Below are 19,922 nucleotides of genomic sequence, written 5' to 3' on the forward strand. Positions count from 1 at the left end.
GCCCGGGACTACTGGCATAATGCGAATAATCAGACACGGCAATGTACTGCAAACTCGCATTTAATATTTCGCCTCTCGAGAAATCCTCATAACTGAGTTATCATATGAAATGTGTATGGCATTGTTGCATTAACCGAACAACTAAATTCTATGATGAAAATTGTCAAAGGAATGTTTTTGTACATAAAATGGTGCATCTGACTTGCTGCCTATGCTAACACTTAATTGCAACCGCTAAGCGTGGACGTGTCACAAATATAACATTTATTACTGGTTGATACATTTGTCTTTTGAATGTGGAACATTTTCTGATTGCTATAGGCCGATATTGAGTGTTTATTCAATAACATAGTAGCCGAGCATGTTACGATTTTTAGAGAATTTGAAGTAACTATTTAGTCACTGAGTATACCCTATGGGTTGCTGCTTTGGTTATAATTGACACGTTTACCTACTTAAAAGACTAAGCTTAGTGGTTTGACCTGAAGCAGATAGTCGGGGGGTAGATCCTGGGCTAGGTATTTTCTGTAAAAAATTTTTTTTAGGAATCTTTACAACGAAATCTACGAGATCGCATCTTTATTTAAGGCTCCTTTAGTATGGAGTTATAGCTATTATAGTTATATGTATGTATTAATTATTTATATTTTATAATCAGCTAGCTGTGACAATTATTTTTTTTAAATACAAAAGGTCAGTAATATCTAAACTCGATCTAATCTCGAGGTAATATCTAAGTTCGATTTCCGGTTCAGACAGACAGGGATTCAAAAATCTTTGCAACCAGTTTAAATTGTTTTAGAAATCAAAATAAAGTAACGCCTGATTCAATAAATTATCTAAACTCTCCTAAGACATTATAACTAAAATCGTCTCTATAAACGCCTATGGCTGCCGGCTATGTCATCAGACCCAACACTTCTGGAGGGATCGCAAACGCACATAGGCGTTATAATGACAGCTAAATGTCCACTACTGCCCGAAGGTGAGGAAAACTTACTTAGGGCGTCTTTCGGCTATGCTATCTTTCTTAAATGTTGTAGATAGAAACTTTTACTCAAAGAAGACTTCGTTTTGATGTAAAAAAACAACAGACGCTATGTTATCTGGAAAACAATAATCCTTATGATTAAACCTTTTGCTTTTGATTAAAATTACGGGTGTTCTTTTTTACCATCTGGCAGCTTTGATTTCCGGTTCAGACAGACTTGGATTCAAAAATCTTTGCAACCAGTTTAAATTGTTTTAGAAATCAAAATAAAAATAAAAATCTTGCAGTAAAATTTTCTATAAACAATATGTAAGATACTTTCGCTCTATTTGACACAGCCGTGCTAGTGTATATGCGTTATTTATTGCGTATTGCCGGGCTGAATGCTTAAACTATTTAGTAAGTTTAATGTCCTACAACTAAATTCATTTTCAACTCTTATGCGTGTCATTTTACTATGCAGAAGTCTTGTCCCTTATACAGAGGTAGGTCTAAACGTCTTCTATAATACTAATTAGCTATTATCTCCTAGCCCTCTACTATCGTGATCACAAATTACTATAGGCTGTCACCAGAGAGTAGTTTTTTGATTGGTGATTGGAGGTGCTCTGAAGGCGGAAACATACTATTAAAACGCGACACCACGCCACGTCATCCGACGCATGTTTCTATCTGCACCTGACCATAATAAATACATGGGACTGATGAGTACTAACACGCGTTGATGGCGTGTGCAAGCGTAGCGTGGCGTCGGGTTTTAAACAGTATCAGCCTTATTCATAAAAAGTTAGAGCCTCCTTGAAGGCTCCTTGAAGGCCCGATGCTAAAAAACATGATTCATAAACGTCTGTTAGCGCTAATCAGTCGATCAAGGCTCTGCTAAAGTTAGAGGACCGTAGACCCTCCTTTATCTCTCTGCTAAGTCACAAAATGGCCGCCACAAGTTTGAACAGCTGACTTTGACTAGAGCAAAAAACCATAGGTACCGAAGATATTTATAGTGAAGGCAGGACTACGCAGATTAAAAAAAAAAATAGGAAAATTTATTTTCAGGAATTTGTATTTAAAAATCATCTAAATTAGCAACAATAAATTAACAATAAATATGAAAAAAAACTAAGGATTATTAACATAATTATGGCTTTTTGCACAACATAAACATGCGGATCGGAAATGGCGGGAAAACAAACATCTCGCTTTTTATTTTTTTTCCTGGTAATTTGCTGTCACTGCTGTCAATTTTTTTTTTTTAATTATCGATTAGGCCATTTTTTGTCTTTGATTTGTCAAGGTGGCCAACATAACGCGTCTAATCCGTCTATCAGCAGCTCAACAACTAGCAGACTGCTAGCAAGTGTTTATGAATCATACTTCTTGACAACCGTCTATTAAGCTTAATCAGTCTGCTAAGTAACAGACCGATCAAACCTCAATTAAGGATTTTTTTATGAATAAGGCTGTATGTCCGCACCTTAAGTCTGAACTTTCGCTTGAATACTTCCCGGAACATCCCATAAATTTGCCATACGCTTATATTTCAGTTATACATTTCTCAGCTGACAGCTTTAGCAATGACACTTTCAACTGAAATTACTTGGAATTTGCTATTTGTCTCTATCTAATCGTCGGTCTAGGAATGAGACAGCTGTTGAGACAGCAGTATTTGTCGCAGCTAATAAACTGCCATTAATAGGCAAAATGTAGGTATTCTATGTCGCCTTTGAGACTATGTAAAAGCCTTAGAATATCAAATAAATCAAAAACTATGAACGCAAATCAGCCGAGCGGTCTCTGTTATTAAATAGTTCATTAATAAATAATTCAAATTTGATTTATTCTATATACTAAAGGTTTTTCAGTTTATCAAGCTACAAATTACGGCTAAAATTAACAAGAATATATTAAATAATCCATCATTTTAATTTATTTCGTTACAACTATGATAATGGACACAAGCAAGTACTTTATTTGTACACATAATAATCTCTTAACAATATAAGCTTTCACACTAGATATTCTATTCAGTACAACCATTGGGATACTGTTGAATGAAACTACAATTTACAGTTTACTATTTTAACTGAACTTACTCATTTTCTCGAATACAACAGCATCGTACCTGAACCATACAGCTATCCAGCTATTGTCTAAGTAGCAAACTATGTATTCACCAAAAAGGTTTGAACTACATTGAATTACCAAACCTATCGTATTTCTTTGACCGGTAGACATTTTTAAGAAATACATTTACTCAATACTGTTGAGTGTCAGAAGGTGATTGAAATAGAAAACTTGTGATCTAAGTACTGTCGAAAGATGTAGAGTTGACAATTCAATACACATTTTTGTATAACCATTTTTTGTTAGTACTTGGTTTTTTATTAGATCAAAAACAGATAATTTTGTGTATTTCGGTAATGGAATAAGCTCAATTCAAATAGTAACTACCTAATCACGAGTTTTTATAAAGGAATTAACATCAAGAAAGGTGTAAAAATAAACCTTCATTAATAAAAAGTTGCCAACCTCTTAAAATATAAGATATTATATAATGACTGTACTCTGCATGTGGATCACCTGCTGTTAAGTTATTACCGACGCCCATGGTTACCTACAGTACAATTAGAACTGCTAGTGCATTACTGGTGTTGTCAAAAGTGGTACACCTGCCTTTTAAAGGCACTCATGTATGTAAGACGGGAGAACCTCAGCCGCCACTTTCCAAAGTTTGTACGGTCAGCATCAAAAGTAGCTGCATACTTTTGTACTTTGTCGTTTTACAGCAACGTACTTAACACCATACAAAATTTGACAAAATGTGTTAAAACGACAAAGTAAAAAAGTGATCCGCTACTTTTGATGCTGACTGTACGCACGGGGATACACAAAAACATAGTTCCGTGGTTTCAACTTACAGTTCTTAAGAATGATACTAGAATTAATTTTACACTCAATTTAAAATAGTTATTAGGCTGTCCTCTGTAGCGCAGCGAGGCAGAGGAGCGGTGAGCGACATAAAAATCTACCAATAGAATTGCATAAAATCTCTGTTCCTCTTTAGTGGACAGGGAGTTCGTAACTAGCTTAAAAATTTATACAATATCGGGAAGCGAAGCGAGTAGCTCCGCGAATGGAAAAGCAACTCCGCTCCGCATTACTGTCTCGCTTCGCTCCGCAATCGAGGGGGCGTTCAAGTAATACGTAACGCAATTTTGACCCCCCCCCTTAATGTAACGCGCCGTAAAATTGTCTGTATCCCCCCCACCCCCCCTGCCTAAACGTTACGTAACACCCAAAATGACCATTTTTGTAGCTTTTTTGGTCGTTTTCCGAATTAAGTTCGCATTTTTTGCCACATTAACACTGGCAACTCAGCATGAGAGCATTTACGGGCCAAGAACAACAACTCATGATGCGAATTTCCCACTTTTGAGGACATTGTAGTATGTACTTGTTACAAAAAAAACTAGTGACGTAACATAAAACATAAACACCCCCACCCGCCCCTGTAACGCATCGTAACGTTTTACAAGACCCCCCTCCCCCCAAATTGCGTTACGTAATACTTGAACACTCCCCTAGCTCCGTATGGACAGACTAAGTCCGCACCTCCGCTCCGCACTACCTCAGCTCCAGTCACCTTAATCCCTTAAAAAAACTCGCTCCCGTTGCGGATTCAAACGTCATCGAACAAACCTCTGGGCGGCGCGCTCATGTTACCACGCCTCCGCTCGTCAAACTCCGACTCTATGGCCGGGAGGGTGCTCTCCCCGAACCTATGGTCCAGTTCATCCTCCAGCGTCAACGTCGGCCGGTTGTATGGGAGCTCCGCTCGCTGGTAAGCGGAGATGGGTTGGGCGCGCTCGGGGCTCGGCTGCACGTAGTAATCTGAGTCCACATCGTGAAGGAGCCCGGTGCGGGCTGAAATGTGGGCACGTGCACAATAACCGGTATAAAAACGATGGCTCAGTGAGGGAAGTGTTAGTAACATTAAGCGTGTTAGAAAAAACTTTTGCGTTTTGATGGGCGCGTATCAAAGGTACTATAATAACGTTGTCGCCCAAATGTGCTAGAATGCACACAATAACTTCAAGGAAATTACGGACTTATGATTATGACAAGTAACAATTCTTTTGTTTCTATAGTTTTACATCGCAGCAGTTCGACTTTATTCCCAAAACTATTAGATTTGAATAACTTTGACAAAAAAAAAAAAAATATTTATACAAAAGCGAGAAATTAAAAAAAATAACAAATATTTTTTTATTGCAAAAATCGCATTTTGAGTGCTATTTAAATCAACGACCTCATGAGGATAAATAATATAAACTTTTTGTGTTGGTTTTCTTTACAGTATTTTTTTTTTTACCATAACTATGCGAGCATACATACTTATTTCACCCACTGAATTTGATAAACATAATATTTCGATAAAATGACAAATAATGACAATGCAAGTCGTCATTAGAAAAGCTTGCATTAAAATTATATAATCATTATTTCATATATCCTCCTTGATTACACCTGGAACGAACTCCAAGTGCTCTAAATAATTTGATTCAAACTGGCGATGTAGACCGCCTTTTTACTAACACTTTGCATCAACACTTTTAAACTATTTTGTCCTCTAGGCAAATTCAATTTTATTAAAGTTATCCCAGTCTCCAAGAGCATTTACAAAATCATTAGTTCACAAACACGAAAAAAGAAAAGTAGTGCATAATGTGATGTCAATGAAGTGTACAACAATTACCACCACCGTCCAAGTAAACCAGTATCCAGCCAGAATTAACTTAAAGTCTAGCTATTAGATGGTGTGAGATAATATCGTAGCAGGCGAGGTACAGTCAAGGGCAAAGATATCGAGACAGCCAAAGTTACAAAAATATGTATACACGACTTTATGCACTTAACATTAAGGCCGTGTATACATATTTTTGCAACTTTGGCCGTGTCGATATCTTTGCCCTTGACTGTACCTAAATATTTCGGAGCAGCATTAAGGTGCGGCCACATGCAGTCGCTTGTTTGCAGCGATAAATCTGGTCACGTGACCCCATTTTGAATGAAATTTTGAATCTCCCGCGACTCAAAAAAGTAGCGTCAAGTCGCCGCGTCGAGCAGCAGCGTCAAGATGGCTGCTTGCAGGAATGATCTTGGTCTTGGAAGCTGATTTATTAATCTCATTTAGTAGCAGTCGTGGCAGTGGTACAAATAAAAAAAAAAACAGTGTTTTTGCCGAAATTTAAGAGGTTTTTTTATCTATTTTTTCCAGCGATAAAGCTCAATATTTTCAGCTTTAGCCTTATATGTCACGTGACCAGATCTGACGCTGGAAACGAGCGTCGAGCGACTTGCATGTGGCCGCGCCTTTAGATTTCAATAAATTCGTTACACTAGATAAGGTTAATAATATCAGAACATAAATAACATGTCGTAAATATAAGAGAAAATACAAACTGAAATAAAGATGCACAGAAAAACCAGAAAAATAAGACCAGCACTGGGAATCGAACCCAGGTCCTCGGTATTCCGTACCGCGTGCTATACCGCTACACCACTGCTGGTCAACGGTACAGACACGAATGCACCTCATATCTCAGCTTGTTTGTTTCTATTTAGCCACTTAAGCAGTGACGCTAGCGACATCTATACCGTAGCCCTCATCGAGAAACTTTCGGTACTCCATTGGAACCAACCGCTCACCCTGACAAGAGATGTCGTTACTAAGCAATCAAATTAAGATTGGTTTTATGGAATCGTTGAAATAAAAATTACAAAAAGATTCCATAAAACCAATCGTAAATACCTATAAGAGATTTTTGGATGCAGGGCGCTTCCAACCGAAGCAACTGGAGGTCTACGGTGGAGGCCTATGCCCAACAGTGGACTGCTGCACCGAAATATTTGAGTACTTCGCCTTTATTGTATGTACAGTCGCCATCAAATATTTCGGAGCGGCCAAGGTGGTCAAAAATAGCGGCACATGCACTCCATTATTAAGGTATTAGAGTTCATGTATCGATATTTTTGACCACCTTGGCCTCAACCAATCGTAATTTGATTGCTTAGTAGCGACATCTATTGTCTGGGTGAGCGGTTGGTTCCGAAAGAGTGTGACGTCTCTCGATGAGAGCGGAACATAGATGTCGCTAGTGCTGCTGCATAAGTAGCGTAGTAGAAATAAGCAACCTGAGATATGTATGCATAGGAAAAAATCGTGTCTAGATTCCTGTCCAGCGGTGGTGTAGGGGTTATGGCACGCAGCACGGATTGCTGAGGACCTGGGTTCGATTCCCAGCGCTGGTCCCTTTTTCTGGTTTCTCTGTGCATCCATGTCTCACTTTGTATTTTCGACACCTTGGCCTCACCGAAACATCTGATGTCGACTGCACGTCAGTCTGAACTACTATATTTACTTAAGTGGACATTTAACGGCTATTTTGACATAGCTCATCGTTAAAATAACTTGATGCATCTCACACTTGAGGCTATAAACAAAGACATAAACAGAGCATATATTACCTCCATCTTGGTTTTCCCGCTTGGAGCGATAGTTGGAATATCGCTCGCTGAAGTCGCGTCGTCGTGTCAGCGATTCCTCAGCGCGTTGGCGCTTGCGTTTTTCTATTCAAAAGTATGGAGAGATATAGAAGCTGCCAATGTTCGACTATGTATATTTGTGTGGGTGTGTGTTGTGTGTGTAGGTGTTTCTTACTCCTTCACGCTATAACGGCTGGATGGGTTTGGATGAAATTTGGTATATATATAGCTGAACATTTGGTATAAGGAAATTACAGAGAACACAATGAAAATAAAAACAAGTATTAAGCAGCGTTTCCACCAATAATGTGCGAGGATGTGTTGCGAGGGATGCTTTCATTAACCAATAGAAACGCTTCATTTACACATCCCCGCGCAGCACATCTCTGGTGGAAACAGATGCGCGGAGCGAGGCGAGGTACACATGTAGTCTATGTTTTTACCCCGATATTCGAAATCTCAAACGCTGGGTTCAGTCATGAAATTTAGCACTGTTATTTATAATGCAACGTCAATAAAGACCACAATGTAATTTTTGGGAATTCCCGTGAGATTAAGGGGCTGTTTCACCATCCATTGATTAGTGTTAACTGACGGTTAAATGTGATGCCGTCTCCGTCTATTCGAACAAAACAAATAGAGACGGCATCACATTTAACCGCCAGTTAAGACTCAATGGATGGTGAAACAGCCCCTAAGTAAATTCCCGGGGTTTCAATTCAACTGCTGAATCTAATGATTTACGCGCGCGAAGCTTGCGATAAAGTACCTTAGTGGCCTAGGATTAAATTCTAAAATGCTTAACAACTCAAAAGGTCACAGCTCATTATAGCCACCCGGCACCCGACCAGCACCCCTTTGACTATCGGCGTCCACTCGTTGTCTAGTAGACAATGTCTACAGGTACTTAGTCCACGGGTGGACGCCGCGTTGACAACGAGCGGACCTCGCGTGGTCTACGTATTTCCTATAGTCAGTATGGCGGCGAGCAGCGGGCTGTCACCGAGTAGTCCACTCGCCGTCCGCGAGTGAGGCGATCCGGTGACGCTACGAAGTTGATGTAGTGAGCGCATGCCCATACAAATACATGTAAAGAAAAGTATAATTTTCTTTAATTTAAATATTCCCGCGCATCAAACGTCATCGTGACAGACCTTGACAATTGACATAAACAGATGCCGATTAAACCTGCTAAGTTATAATCTATATGAAGCATTCAGCTGTCACAAGTGTCACGTTAAACAAACAAATCGAAAGCTAAACCGTAACTCGTGATTTTCGGAATCGACATTGTGATTAATAACATTAAATGTCGTTTCTTTTCTTACAGGTAATGTTTTGTTACTAAACCGTTTATTAATGTGAATAATACCTACCTACATACGTTAACATAATAAATCTTTTCTTACAGAGAAACTCAATTGTGTTTTGATTTACGGTGTCGTCCAAATCACTTCGAAAAATATCTTATATACATATGAAGAATAACCGCTTGAGGCGAGGCGGTGCTGGTCGGGTGCCGGGTGGCTGTAATGAGCTATACCTTAAGGCTACGTACGCACTGTTCGGTTAGCCGCACTGCGGATGACGGCACGGTTAACCGGAAGCCCAAAATTGTATGTAAACCTTATTAACTTAATACTACAGTACCGTTCACTAACCTCGCTTCACGATCTCGCGACCTTCATCAACTAAGTCGGTGGTCAATTCGTCGTCGCCCACGAACTGTTGGAAGCCGCAGAGCGACAGCAGTCTGCTGCCTAGCGACAGGTACGTCGCCACGCAGAGCAGGACGACAAGCATCGGGAAGTAGATGTTGAAACCCTCCGCTACAATGCCTAGGACGTCCATGTGACCCATTATCTGTAAGGAAAAAAGTTTTTTGTCGCATTATGTAAACTCAGATCAACTAATAAGTAAAGATGGCCTCCTACAAATAAAAAAATGTAGTTCTTTGGCTTTGTAATGCCAAAATATACGCTAATAACGGCCATATATTTTAAAGTTCTGTGTTAACAGAGCTCTGTGTCAAAGAAAAATGTGCTCAGTGTAGGGTCATTTTATATTCGTTGATTCGGTCGGACCGCCTTTATTTTTAATTTAATTTTAACGGCAAAAAAAATCAACATCTATATAATGGTTCTTGTGACCCAGCTCTGTAACAGACAGACAGTATACCAGTGACATTAACAGAGTTCTGTTTTTCTCCCTTCGGTCACAGAAGGCCATAATTATTTAGAAGCTTTTGTTTAGCTTGCCCTGTTTGTTTTTTCCTTATAATATGTATTTGTTTGTTTGGATCAAATCTTGGAAGCTAAACCCACTTCCAGCGGTCTGATCGACTTGAAAAGCATACTTATGTAAATTTGGTGACAATACAATAATCTGGTAGTGACAGCTTGGTGGTCCTGCCAGGATCGTCTCCGCAGGAGAACTCCTCAATGGTTAATAGCACTGACTTGAATTTTGGCACGGACTTGTAGTTTAGATGACAATGCAAGTACAGTCAACAAAAAATAGTAAGTAAAAAAATATTTAACTAACAACAAATAGCTACATTTACAATTTGATCATCTTCAGAAATTCCGATTTCTACATGTCGCCATTATGGGGTAATGGATCCATTTCACTCTAAAATAAACATACCTGTGTGTAATAAGTCTCGAGCACGTACTCCTTAATGACATGCGAGTCCATGTGCACCAGACTGAGGAAGTTGAGGCACATGGCGGGCGTGAGCCGGCAGACCATCATGCCCGAGAAGATCAGGCTGTACTCATTGGTCTGGTGGTGCGGCGCCACGTAGTACAGGTTCAGCAGACGGATCTTGAGCACGGTCGAGTACGCGCAGTAGAACATGTACGCGATTATTATGGTCGACACGGACTGGAAATAATACATATGAGGTATTTGTTACAAGAATATAAGCTTTTCGCTTATCATCATCATCATCAGACTACAGCAGTCCACTGCTGGACAAAGGCCTTAGGTATGGGTCGTTACGTGATTTGAGCGAAACGAAATGAAACTGGTGACAAGAATCATGTCACTGGTTACTAAAACCAGTGATTTTAGTAACCAGTTTCTTTCGCTGCCTGCAGTGACGCCTTCTGTGACAGTCACTGTAACTGAATTATAAATTAAACTAGTATATAACGTAATTTGTTACAAGCTATTGAGCTATGACGTTATTTATCACAAGCATCATTTTTCGGTGTAATGTCAATAATATCATAATCTAAGAATCGTTTCTTTGACGTTGTATAAAGTTAAGGTTACAATTTTTAGTCCACGCTACTCGTGACGTCTGTAACGTTGCCGCGTTGAGGCGAAAATCGCATCACCACAAAAATAGCTCGTTACAAAAATCACCACTTGTCGCTTGACGTGAAACCAGTGATTTGGTTATTCAGCACGTCACCAGTTACGGTATACGGTGACGTGAAATAACGTCCACCTCTAATAGGCCTCTTCCATAGCGCGCCACAACACTGTCTCCAGCCCCTCGCGTCCATCCGCCGCCAGCGACCCTCTTAAGCTTTTCGCTGACCCAAGCAAATAGAAACTTTATTTCTTCATGCGAAAGAATCCGGAATATAAAAATTCGTCGAAGAACTAAAGTCACCGGGATAGAGATATGGATTACTAATATATGCGCAAAAAACTTTTCCCAAAGTATCAAATACCAAAATATTTTACTCAAATTATCATTTGGCAGAAAATAGTTTGCCAAAACAAGTTATCGCAATTTTACAGTTAGTAATTTTTTTTTGGCATATTATTTTTTCAAAAATAATTACTTAGTCATGTTTCATATTACTTACCAAGTATTATTTAGTCAAATGTATCGTTTGGCATAAAGCACTCTGCCCAAAATATTGCATGGCATAATAACTTAAGGTAGGTCTGGTAGCAGTTCGTGTCTGTGGGAAACGCAGTTCTAACCTAACCTAACCTACTTTTCTGGTACCATGTGGTTTCTGTGGTTGGTTCGTGTGAGAAGTGTAATTTTGAACAAACGTTTTTTTGAAATATAGTATTAGCCAAAAGAAAACGTTTGCCTAATAAACGTTTGTCATAATAAAACTCGGCAATGTAAAATTTGACCAAATGAATAAAATGCGAAATGTTAATATGCCAAAGATTCGTTTGGGAAATTAAACTACTGCGATAAGTTTTTTGGGAAGTGACATTTGACGAAAAACATTTTGCCGAAACGGCAGTACACCAGTGGCCCATTTCACGAAGCTACAAGTTACAATTTACAAACGGTAGTCTCTTTTCAATACATACTATTAAACAAAGACTACCGCTTGTAAATTGTAACTCGTAGCTTCGTGAAATAGGGCACAGCACAGTAGTGTTATGGTTATCGTGCTCTCTCAATGAGGGTTTTCGACAATATCGCTAGATGGCGTTAGTGTCGCGAGGTACATTTGACATTTCTGTCATGCTCGTGATTGGATAAATATCTAAATGAACCAATCGCAGGCAAATATGAAACGCCAAACAGACCTCACGATATAGCGCCATCTAGCAATATTTCGCCTGTTAGAAAACCCTCATTAGTTTAAGTACCCACAGCCGTACATTTTTCATTTTGTCATTTTTTTTTATTCGACTGGATGGCAAACGAGCAAGTGGGTCACCTGATGGTAAGAGATTACCACCGCCCATAGACACCTGCAACACCAGGGGGATTGCAGATGCGTTGCCAACCTAGAGGCCTAAGATGGGATACCTCAAGTGCCAGTAATTTCACCGGCTGTCTTACTCTCCACGCCGAAACACAACAATGCAAGCACTGCTATTTCACGGCAGGATTAGCGAGTAAAATGGTGGTAGCAATCCGGGCGGACCTTGCACAAGGTCCTACCACCTGCATAATTATACATTCGACATTAAATAGTAAATCTCCGTATTAATGGATATGAACATTTTACTTTTAATATAAAAAGTTGACACTTCGGGTGTCGTCGTATATTGAGATCCGACTTTTCCCGATCGTCACTACTTTGAAAAAATCTCGTATCTAAAATAAATATGTCAACAAAATTTAACCTAGACCGCGGCCACATGAAATCGCTCGACGCTCGTTTCCAGTATCAAATCTGGTCACGTGACATATAGCGATAAAGCAGAAAATGTTGAGCTTTATCGCTGGAAAATAAAACCCCTTGAATTTCGGCAAAAACACTCATTTTTTTATTCATTCACTCGAATTTCTTTTGTTTGTACCACTGCCACGACTGCTACTAAATGAGATTAAGAACTCATCTTCCAAGATCAATCCTTCAAGAAGCCATCTTGTCGCTGCTGCTCGACGCGGCGACTTGGCGTAGTTTTTGAGTCGCGGGAAATTCAAAATCACCTTCAAAATGGCGTCACGTGACCAGCTTTATCGCTGCAATCGAGCGACGAGCGACTGCATGTGGTGGCACCTCAACAAACACGACATGTCATTTAGTCGCTTCTCGCATCAAAAATGGCGCCAAAGACATATGACTCGCCCAAGCGCCTAGATGGCTAACGCCGGCCTTGTATCCACTTACCACAATAGCAGCATAGTTGTACGTGTACTTGGCGGCAATGACGATGTTGGCGAAGATTGAGAGCACGGGCTGCTTGCTGAAAAACGTCATCTCGGACCACACCACGGCCACGGACATGATGCCGGTGATGACGGCCATTGTCTTCAGGAAGTATTGCTTCAGGAAACACTCCCAGTACCACTCTGGAAAAGGGGAGATTTGATTTATTTTAGTATTCTTTACTTATTTAGCTTAAAAACAAATAATCATGTATTACATTTAGTGTTACTCGCCAAAATGTAAAGCCGAGTTTAGACTTGCAAGAAAAATCGTGCAAGTTGCATTACATTGCGAGGCCGTAAAGCCAACGACGTGTAGTGGGCAATCGAGCGCCGCAATGTAATGCAGCTTGCACGATTTTTCTTGCAAGTCTAAACTCGGCTTAACGTATATACCTTATCACCTCATTATACTTACATTATAATTAGTGGAAACTTAATCGGTTTTCCGGGGGAATGGGGTATTTGACAACTCCTGAATTTGCCGTATTATAAAAATAAGTATGCAGTCAATTGCAATATGTCTTGTTACAAAGTTTTTTTTTATTTATAATATTTCTGAAGGTTAATGGACAACTGGACTTGGGCACATCAGATGGGACATTAAGTCAATATCCGCTGTGTTACGCCCAGCAGTGGGCATGTCTTACCGACTGGGCGAATAAAATGGCCACGGTTGTCATGAGCGCGGCGTATGGAACGAGTGCAGGAGACGGCGGTTCGGGGACCGGAGGTAAGTACATACATCAGATAGAACATTAAGATAATGTCTCCTGTGTTACGACCAGTAGCGGGCATGTCTTACATGTCGTCGCAGCGGCCGCTATCGGTTCGAGGACCAGAGGTAAGTACATACCTAAATCAGATCATTAAAATAATGTCTCCTGTGTTACGTCCAGTAGTAGGCATGTCTTACCGACTGTGGGCGGGTACAGTAGACGTAGCGGGCGCGGGCGCGGCGTGTGGAACGTGTGCTGGAAGCGACGGTCCGGGGACCGGAGGTTAGTGGACACGTCCTCCAGGTGAAACACGCGCTCTAAGGTGATGCCCCACTGGGTCTCCGTGCGTTGGTGTACGTGCAACGCTTTTATCATCTGTTGAGAGAAATTTAATATTTTAAATGAAGGCAAAAAGCCGTCATTTTGATTTATTGATCGTGAGTTTGAGTCCAGGCAGTTTTGTGTCAGTGCAAATTCTTCTGCTGTGGCGCAAACTAGCGCTTCCTATCCTGGAATTGACCCAAGTCACGCCAGATTTAATAGTAAAGGCGAGTTAAACACGAATAAAGGCTTGCCCATTCATTGCCGAGCGCCAGATTACATACAGACGTCCGGCTCGGCTTTCACTTTAACCAACATGAAATTGAGGTAAAAAACAAAATGCACTGTTCAGAATGTACCAAGACCATTAGAAATTGGGCACCTATCGGCGTCTGCGGCATTATATTAGGTTCCCCGGAGACGCCAATGGGCGTCAATGGCACTGAATGGGTTAATAATAAATAAATAAATATCATGGGACACTTAACACCAATTGACCTAGTCCCAAACTAAGCAAAGCTTGTACTACGGATAACTAGGCAACGGATAAACATACTTATATAGATAAATACATACTTAACATCCAAGACCCGAGAACAAACATACGTATTATTCATAGCAATCTCTGCCTCGGGAGCTCAAGCTTCGTAGTCAGGTTCTCTAACCACTTGGGCACCCGGCCGTCGGTAATGATACTCGTATGATACCTTCTTGTGCAGATTGACGAGCGACTTGAGCGTGGGCGCATGCGGGCGGTCGGGCAGCGGGCGCGCGGCGAGGCGCTCGCGCAGCGCCGGCGGCAGCTTCTGCACGATCGTGTCCACGTGCCGCGCCAGCGCGTGCCCCGGACCCACCGCCGCCGATATCGCGCACAAGCTCTAAGGGACAACCAACGCGTGAGACCATTTCGTCGGGTGACAAGCAAAAGTCACTAAGTACCAAATTCAAATGATTTATTCAGTAAATAGGCCGCAATGGGCACTTTTACACGTAATTTTTTAAAATACCAGCGATTTCGGAAAGACCATCATTGCCAAGAAGAATGCGCCGCAAGAAACTTGGCAGAAAGTCATTTTTTCATAATAATTACAAATAAAATACTTAAAAACTATATTATACAATTAAAGAAAAAAAAATACAAAAAATAATAATAATAAAATTACAGGGATGTAAGGGGTCCCTTAGTTACAATACTGAACACTAACTATATCTAAACTATATCTACGTTCAGTGGAAGTGTAGAATGCTTCCACCGTCATAAATTTTAAAATAATAATAACAATTATATAGTTCTGAAATATACATTTCAGGTCAAGTAACCATTAAGCTTTTGGATTTCGAAGGCAAGTTCACGTCTGCCGCCCCCAAAGTTAGCTCACACGCACTCATGACCATGTACCAAATACCTACATAGGTACAACAAAGCTCGTATCTTGGTATAAAATTACTAACTAGATACGACTTTTTGAAGAGCAGTGACAGAATTTTTTGTGAGTTTGGCTTGTCAGCCGGCGATTTAAGTCAAACAACTTTTTCTTGACCTTGCTAGGATATAATATTTCTAAGGAGTTTAATCAAGCCAGGTATAAACAATCATTTCTTATCACAAGTCAATCATAATTTTTCCTGTTTGTTATTCTCTCTTGTTGTCCAAGAGACGACAGTGACATTTTCTTAAAAAAATCTGTTATAATATATGCTACCAATGTGCTTAAGAGATAGTCCGTAAAACAATGGACTACATTTGTCATATGTAAAATGTGCGCCCAATGAATTTTAACCACAGAAAGCATGGTTTTAAAGAGTTGTCCAGGGGACGTAACCATGACAACAAGGTACATGAAAAAGTTGATCAACCCTCAAGGCAATATAAATTAGAATAAAGTTTTAGCTTAAGAATCATGGAAAGTGGTATTTTTTTTTTCTTCCAAGGGTGTAATAGGGCAGTGAAGCAAGATCGAAAAAATATTAACCATCAAGAATCAGACAAACTTACATAGATGATAAAACTTATTGGTCAGAAGTTAAAAAAACAGCAATTTTATTAATTGAAAACTTACATCCAAAATATCGTCCATGTTCTCCACAGCTTCACACTTGTCCGTACTTAGTTTAGCAACTTTAAAGTATGTATACGTAAGGGTATAATTTTTCTTTGAATTATTCCAAAGATTCCTCGGTACTTCCACTAAAGCGTACCCAAGCAGAAGAATCAGCAAGAAAAGACCCCACGTGTTACTGGCTGAGGACGCTATAGCTTTTATCTTAGCCCAGTCCAAGTATACTCCTGGTTTGAGGGCTATGTAGATCAGTAGAATGCCACATATGGTGAGGTAGGAGCCATAATAGATTGCATTGTCGACCAGTGCCGACTTGAGTTTGCCTTTTACATCAAAGTCACCGGCTTTACTGTATGATTGCATCATCGGCATGATCAACCTAAAAACAGAAGTTGTTAGAAAGTATACTGAGCGGCAAAAAGTCTGGCCCTCAAATGTATGCAGAGTTGGTAATTTTGTATGAAGGGTGGGCCAAATTTTGTGCTGCTGAGTATATATTGGAGGTAGTCAGTGTGGAATGCACAACTTGGTCAATATTAAAATGATAAATGCCTAGTATTTTCTTTGTAAAATAAGTAATTTCAAACAATTGTATTAAATATCTCTAGTACATTTAGGGGCTGTTCCACCATCCATTGATTAGTGTTAACTGGCAGTTAGGTGTGATGCCATCTCTATTTGTTTTGTTAGAATAGACAGAGACGGCATCACATTTAACCGTCGGTTAACGCTAATCAATGGATGGTGAAACAGCCCCTTATAAAGTTTAAAAATGTCTTAGGCATTCATAAAAAGTGGTAGTTATCTATGAACTGAGATATTAATGGCAAGGTTTTATGTTGCAAATTTTTAACAACACTACCACTTTCTGCTATGTTGGCAGCGGAGTGATAATCAATAAAATATTTGTACCTAAGAGTTTAATATTCAAGATATATGAAATTACCAAGTCAAACATTGTGATGTCCAATATACAACTCTCCATAGATTTGGGAATACATTGTCGTCCACAAAGCTCCAGGGTTTCTGGCACTTGGGTCCAACGGGTGCTGGTGTGGAGTTGTGGAGGGGACTCAGAGTTGGCGCCGCCGTTGTTGTGGTTGTGGTACTGTTGTCCTGCATGCATTGACGGTAGACAGTCTGCAGGAAATATGGGATATGGTATTAAATGATATTGTAACGGATAACTCACGTCTTAAACCGAGTTTAGCTCGACATGTTTCGGGCTATTTCGTAGCCCTTCTTCTCAGGAGCACGCGACTCGGCGGCTGCCGCAACACGCATACCAAAGTAAACTAACTGACTGACTGATATAAGACTGTTATAAAAACAAAGTTTGGAATGTCTGTTTGTTATAATTATCAATTATGATAATGTTTGTGTATACTGTAACATTTACTATTTTATTTTTTATGGCTAACAAAATCATGACTCACAAAATTAGGAATAATATGTTTATGGGATAACATAGGGATGAGCTAAAAGGCAGAAAATAAAAAAATCTATAAAGAGAAATTGACAACAACTGATTTATTATAGTAGGAAATTTTCCCAAGATTAAGTCTGATAATAAGTACAATCATATCTGATATAAGTGATGAAGAACAATTAGAGTTAATAATTATCATGATTGAATTAGTCCATAAAGCATTCAAAAAGTTAGACATCTTAACACCAGTAATCAAAAAAGTATGAAATATATATAATATATACAATAACTAGATTTTCATAATATATATATATACAATAACTAGATTTTCAACCGTATATTAATATGCTTGCCAGTAATAGTGTTTCACAACTTTGTAGCAAAAACTGCCTATGAACAGTGAACCCGATTGTCAAGTTCTTGCATTGAATGTGTTAACGGATTGAAAATTAATGAGAACAAATCAAGATAATGCCAATTCTGCATAAATTATAATATAGGAACAAATGACAAATAATTAGGGATATTTTCAGGGGAGTGCATTGCATCTAGATGGTGCACCCAGGCTTATAGGTATGTTTTATTCTGTGCTATGTTCTGAGCATTTTCTTTAAAAGCAGGGGCATGCAAATGTATCACCTTGCACCCTCAATCCAGCATAAGTATCTTATAATTATAATCCTAGTCAGACACAAACGTCTTGAATATAACTCAACTCCGATGATCTGCAGCTCTCAACTTTGACGCTGGGAAATTTTTCCCAATGGACAGAAGCCATTTAATAAAAAATATATAATATAATTATCTACATCAGGGCCCGATTGCATAACAAAGTACAAGCTAATATTATTAGCGATTTCGTATTGAAATTCACTAATACTATTAGCTTGTACTTTATTATGCAATTGGGCCCAGATTAGCTTTACGTTGTAAAGAGTACTGGTCGCTAAAGGTAATAATGAAGTCAAATCATCCATCGGCCTTATTGTCTAACACAAAATCACATTAGTTTTCAAAACTTCTTACTGTCACATGATACAGGAAAAGAGTACAGAGTTTGGGTGCAACGATAGGTACGTGGTAGCTACAAAGGTAATAATGTGTCTAACACAAAATCACATTAGTTTTCAAAACTTCTTACTGTCACATGATACAGGAAAAGAGTACAGAGTTGGTGGGTGCAACGATGCATCCGTGTCCGTGCAGTAGACACTACAACCTCAGGTATAAGTACTGATTCACAGTAAATGTTTTTGAACTCCCCTTAACGTAAGACAAGAAATACTCACCGAAGACACATCCAGCGGTAAAATGAACATAATAACAAACGAGAAGTACCAAGCTGTGAGCACGGCCACTGTCACTATTATGTGATTCCTGTAGACATCTCCATATCTGTACAACAACGTAGCTGCCAATATAAACGCCGATATAATTTCTATAACGAATAATGTATAAGCCATTTTGAAGTTGTAAGGCCTTTGATCTCTTTAGTTTTTCTTCGTCGCGGCTGCGGTCTTTTGTCTTTCCTTCCAAACGCGAGCAGCCTCGTGTTGTAGCTGCTCGAAACGTACTTGCGTCGTCGTTTTTAAAGGCAATAACTTAGGCCGCTCAATCTCGTACTCTGGAGGACATTCCTCGTAGAACAAAATACCCGTATCAGGCAGGATTGGATCGAAATGTATACTTCTGTCCTCGGGCCTAGCTTCGGACATTTTAGACACTCTTTGAAGTTAATAACATTTTTTTTGATGGGGTTTAAGCCAAATTCAATGAAACTGTTTGAATTATATCGTATAAACACTTGTATTTTGATAACAAGACAAAAAACTGGGTCGTGTTGTGAGCAATATAGAATGACGTTCACGTTCCCAACGTTCCAGGGTTACCAACTCCAATTTTTTTTTACCCCTAGAGCTTAAGTTAAAACCCCCTAAAACTAACATTTTCATTGGAAAAAAATTCTATGTATACAATAAAACAAATTATGTCTCAATTTCTTTAATGTTTTAAGTTATATATTACTTAAGATCAGTTTGATTTTGCCAACAGAGAGAATATTTTCAGGTCTTGGGGATTCTGACGGTGCCTAGTATATACGTTCTTATACTGCTCACTGATTTCATCATCATCATCCCAGCCTATATACGTCCCACTGCTGGGCACAGGCCTCCTCTCAGAACAAGAGGGCTTGGGCCATAGTTCCCACGCGGGCCCAGTGCGGATTGGGAACTTCACACACACCATTGAATTGCTTCGCAGGTTTGTG

The 19,922-nt window shown here is 39.5% G+C and overlaps 1 protein-coding gene and 1 long non-coding RNA gene across 3 annotated transcripts in view; one reads left to right on the forward strand and one right to left on the reverse strand.

Annotated features, from left to right (window-relative positions):
• Positions 1 to 19,922, forward strand: part of LOC141433143 (uncharacterized) — a 228,072-nt gene that overhangs the window by 44,871 nt on the left and 163,279 nt on the right. The window lies entirely within an intron of this gene.
• Positions 532 to 19,522, reverse strand: LOC141433133 (LMBR1 domain-containing protein 2 homolog). 2 transcript variants are annotated; one of them, XM_074094986.1, is made up of 10 exons: positions 18,943 to 19,522; positions 17,171 to 17,364; positions 16,225 to 16,603; positions 14,872 to 15,042; positions 14,041 to 14,218; positions 13,087 to 13,268; positions 10,181 to 10,420; positions 9,196 to 9,397; positions 7,517 to 7,618; positions 532 to 4,879 (listed from the first exon to the last, which is right to left on the reverse strand). In XM_074094986.1, exons 1-10 carry the CDS (start codon positions 19,114 to 19,116, stop codon positions 4,668 to 4,670), a joined length of 2,034 nt encoding a protein of 677 aa, XP_073951087.1. In that variant the 5' UTR covers positions 19,117 to 19,522; the 3' UTR covers positions 532 to 4,667. The 2 variants fall into 2 exon arrangements, with proteins under 2 accessions (XP_073951087.1, XP_073951086.1); XM_074094985.1 differs by having other exon boundaries at positions 532 to 4,912; positions 18,943 to 19,521.

Source organism: Choristoneura fumiferana, chromosome 12 (genome assembly GCF_025370935.1).
Source record: "Choristoneura fumiferana chromosome 12, NRCan_CFum_1, whole genome shotgun sequence".
In the NCBI taxonomy this organism is placed as follows: domain Eukaryota; kingdom Metazoa; phylum Arthropoda; class Insecta; order Lepidoptera; family Tortricidae; genus Choristoneura; species Choristoneura fumiferana.

Coding starts and splice junctions, on each gene's coding strand:
- LOC141433133 (XM_074094985.1), bottom strand. CDS start 19,116: ATGGCTTATACATTATTCGTTATAGAAATTATATCGGCGTTTATATTG. Junction 9,398..10,180: donor TCGAGACTTATTACACACAG/GTATGTTTATTT, acceptor TTTTCCTTACAG/ATAATGGGTCACATGGACGT. Junction 4,913..7,516: donor GCGGGAAAACCAAGATGGAG/GTAATATATGCT, acceptor CCCACATTTCAG/CCCGCACCGGGCTCCTTCAC.